Source organism: Glycine soja, chromosome 12, assembly GCF_004193775.1.
Source record: "Glycine soja cultivar W05 chromosome 12, ASM419377v2, whole genome shotgun sequence".
Taxonomy (NCBI): domain Eukaryota; kingdom Viridiplantae; phylum Streptophyta; class Magnoliopsida; order Fabales; family Fabaceae; genus Glycine; species Glycine soja.
In genome coordinates, this window is record NC_041013.1 from 768,187 (window position 1) to 772,600 (window position 4,414).

At 34.2% G+C, this 4,414-nt stretch overlaps 1 protein-coding gene across 1 annotated transcript; it reads right to left on the reverse strand.

Annotated features, from left to right (window-relative positions):
- Positions 1 to 823: 823 nt before the first annotated feature.
- On the reverse strand, positions 824 to 3,926 carry LOC114380440 (pheophytinase, chloroplastic-like). Its single transcript, XM_028339502.1, has 6 exons — positions 3,737 to 3,926; positions 2,624 to 3,341; positions 2,195 to 2,421; positions 1,668 to 1,859; positions 1,408 to 1,564; positions 824 to 1,258 (listed from the first exon to the last, which is right to left on the reverse strand). The coding sequence occupies exons 2-6, from the start codon at positions 3,323 to 3,325 to the stop codon at positions 1,007 to 1,009; spliced, it is 1,530 nt and encodes a 509-aa protein (XP_028195303.1). The 5' UTR covers positions 3,326 to 3,341; positions 3,737 to 3,926; the 3' UTR covers positions 824 to 1,006.
- Positions 3,927 to 4,414: the final 488 nt, after the last annotated feature.

Genomic DNA, 4,414 nt, shown 5'->3' on the forward strand with positions numbered 1-4,414 from the left:
AATATTATATAAATAACATAATATCAAATTTTATAGTTTGCTAAATTTACAATAAAGCTCTAGGATTAATAAGATTACACTTAAAAAAATAGATAAATTCATCCTCAAAAATTTAATAGGGTGATAAATTGATTTATAAAAGATAAAAAATATAAATTTAGTCTTTGAATGTGTAAAAAATGTGATAAACTAATCTTGCGATTGAATTTGTGAGACTATTTTATCATAAGTTATTATATTCAATGATTAATTTGATAATAAATTATATTTTTTGAGAATCATTTTACATTAAGTTGTAAGGTTTATGAACCAATTTATCTTTAGATTGTCTAACAACCTAATTTGTTGTACTTCTTATATATTTAGAGACTAAATTTAAATTTTACATCTTTCACATATTAATTTATCAGGATCTAATAATTTCAAGGACAAATTTGATAATCTATCATAAATTAAACCTTCAGATTATGTATACCTTTGTTTACAAAAATAAATAGAAGACAGGATGCCATAAAAACTATTATTTTGTATTAATTTATTTTTTAAAAATCATGAAATAGTAAACTGAAGAATAATTTTCTAAAAAGCATGAGACAAAAAGTATATAAGAAAATGTTAATTAGTAAACTAAAGAATAATATTTTGTCTCTCCCTCACTATTATCTTGTCTCCCACGTTTACCATCACCCCCTAACACCTTGCATCACCACTATACCTAATGTCACTGTCACCATCTGCTGTTGCGTGCCAGTTAAATTTGTGTATTCATCATATAATTTGTCTAACGATTTTTAAAGGGATAATAGAACCAATACACCTGATGTCAGACTCTAAAGCCATCTCTTTCAAGTTTTTGAAGATATTTATGAGATTATTTGACATCTCCAGTACTAATGTGTAATGTTTGCAAACCATACGACAAGGGCAACTGATTCTTATTGTATAACTAATGTCTAATGTACATGGATCAATCAAAAAATAATAATTTTAAATGTACATTATTAAACTAAATCTGAGATTTGGTTGCCGAATTTCTCAACTTGAATCGAGGGTTGATATAAGATCTTATCCTGTCCCAAAGGGAGAATTTGGAGTCGAAAAATCTCACCATCACTGATTTTTTTGAACCTTCTTTCATAAATTCTAACTCCCTGGCATTGGCTTGTTTCAGATTGTCTAGGCCATCAAGCAGTGGCAATGAGATAGAACCCTCAGACTCTAGATTTCTGATCCACCCACGTAGCAAGAAATTTATGACCTGCCAATGATGATATTATTTATATTAACTATTATCATGGAGTAACTATTAACTACAGATAAACCAATAAAATGGAAATTAAAAAGCACATTCCTCATCAAACTTTCAAAACTGAAACTAGTTAGTTAGTGAGGGATTGTATTGTATACCTCAGGGACTTCATCATGAGGGCAGTGACCAGCAGGGCTAATTTGATAATATGAAGCTTCAGGCACCTGCCTTTTAACCTGGAGTCCCCAAAGCGGCTTCACCCAGGGATCTTCTTTTCCATACATTAGGCAAATTGGCACATTGCTTTTCTGACATCTAAAACGCAAATAAACTTAAGATCATTCTGTTCGAATGAAACCATAACTATAGATGGCATTCACACAAATCTAATACTATTTAGATATGTAGTACTATCTACCTAGACAACGCTTCGCTGAAAGATAATTCTGCCTGGGGAGCAAACATAATTGAAGCAAATGCTGCTGCCGCTGCAGGATGCCTTGTGGTTTCAATTATGCGTGAAAATACACTATCTACATTTGTTGAATTCTCTGCATAAACCTGATTAAGTACCTCAGCAATACTTGCAGGATCACTAATTTTCTCCCACCTAAAGGGAAGAAAAAACATTATTCAATCAAAACACAGTCTGACGTTGAAGCTAGTTACAAAGGTTACTTACTCAAAATACATTAACAAGGTACCTATCACAAATTCACAACACCACAATTCTTCTAGTGAAAAAGCTTTTAGTTTTCTCTTCTCAGATAGAATACTTGGTCTATTAAGCAGAGTTTCTTATTCTATCATCATTCACATAGGAATGTGACCGCGGGTTACAATTCGATTAATGAAATGTGCCATAGCAGTTCATAACTAGAAGATTGAAAACATGTCTACCTAAAACGCACAAATGAAGCAATGAATAAAATAGATGATACTTACACCAACTCTGTCAGCCTCTTTACATTAGAGGGTAGGGGAAATGTTCCAGCCCATGGTAAAAATTTTGCTAGGCCAGGATTCTTAATAGGATTCGGAAGAAACCCCCAAAAAGGAGTTGCATTAAGCAGTGTGACACCTTTCACTAAATGAGGGTTACGTGCCGCAGAATACAATGCAACATATCCTCCTAATGAGTTGCCCACAATGTAGACTGGTTCACCGATGACCTGCAGAAAGCCACAAACAAGGTAGCTCCTCAGTGAACTACACAAAATCAGCTACATGTTCATGATCTCAACCAATCTCTATGTAACATATACTCAAGTTTTTTGCATGGTACATTTTTCATCACATAGTTTGAGTAAAAAAGATTAACTGAAATGAAAAACCAGATGGCTGCAATCAAACCAGCATGTCACTAACACTAACCTCTTCTATGAAGTACCGAACTTGATCTTGCCATAAATCAATAGAGTAAACAAGCTTAGTTGCCCATGGTTCCGTTTCGTCTCCGAAGCCCCATGAAGAAGCATTTCCATTTGATGTAGCCCCTTCCTTATTGTAGTGAGGAGCCGGATCTTCAAAAGGCAAGGACAACCCTTGGCCTAGAAAATCCAGTGCCCATACTCTAGTGTCACGCCCCAAATCTCTGAGTTGCTTCTCATAATGGAAAGAGCCAACACCAAAACCAGGAAGAAAGAGAACATGTGGGGAATCCACGTTCTCACACCCTGCCTTCTCATAGTGCACGTTAAGTTTAGGCTTCCACTCCCAAAAGCAACTACTTATTGGAGCACCATTTGACCCATCTGGCAGACCTGGAATGACAACGTTGTTAGTAGCAGGTTCTTCTACCCCTGAAATGTCTGCTACATCCTCTTCACCACCAATCACATAGCCATCATAACTTTCACTATAAGCCTTGCAAGTGGTTCTTTTGGACCCTTCAAGAGCACTCAGAGACCCAAAGTCTCTTTGCAGCTCCTTATTGTCATGAAATCTCACTGACCCGCTTCTATTTCCAACACTGGGAAACCTTGCTTGACGTGAATTCAAACATTTGCCAACCAACTTCCACTTCATATCCACTGCTTGACAGCATGGTCCAGATCCACATGAGAGAAAATCCATGCCCAAAAACTGAATTCTGCATTGGCCAGCCAGCAAGTGATTTAGTTACAAATTATTTGTGATCATCACAAAGAAAGGAAAATGAAAGAAAAACGTAAAATTGATAGTTTGGAAGTGGAAATTGAATTGTTTCTTCTATCAAACAAAGCAATTAGTAAGGACTTTTAACTGTTTAGTGTTTATACTACTCATTTAAGAAATATAACCAATTGTGTAGCAAGGATAGAAGAAAGTGCAAACAGAACTAAACAGAAAAAACAAGCCTGGATTCGAAACACATCAATTTATAGGTTTCTTTTCGGTGATACATATTTGATTCCAACCAAAATATCCATCTTTACAACCATAATAAAAATAGCGCCAGCCACTATCAGAATTAATTTTGTATACAAATTTTCTAAAAAACTGTACCCTTTAACTTAACGAAGGAGGTAGCATAAGATTCTGCTTCTCTCTGAAATCTCGGTGTTTATATGGAGATTCAGACACGTTCCTCCTTGCTTGGAGGCTCTTCTTCCTTCATAAGCCAAGAATAATCTTTTTTTTTTCTTTTTTCTTTTTTCTTTTGTTTTTCCTGATTTTTTCAGCTTCAGCATCATGTTGTGAAGAAGAAAATTGAATAAATTGTCGCACGGAGGTGTAGATGCCACACACAAGAGACAAACAGTGACAACGCAGTGTCTGACAAAATACAGATAAAATTAAAATAAGAATAACTATATTGTTCATATAATTTTTTGCAATATTATTTGTAATTATATTTTTCATTTTATTACGTATTCTTTATTTTTTTATAATTGTAAAAAAAAAAATATACGATTTAGTTGTACAAAAATAATTCCTCACGTGGAAACATCCACTACCACGAACATGATGAAGGCAGATTTCCCCTATCCACTTCACTTCGCAGCATTTTTAACACGTGAACATTTTTAATATAATATTTAACGAAGTCATTCCTTATTAATACCAAATCAATCACATATATCAAAATGATCACAGTGAATCCAACATGAACATTATCAGATGGTAAAATGATTTTTCTTCTTCTTTCTAGCCACAGTAAAAACCTGACACAAAATTTTTCCC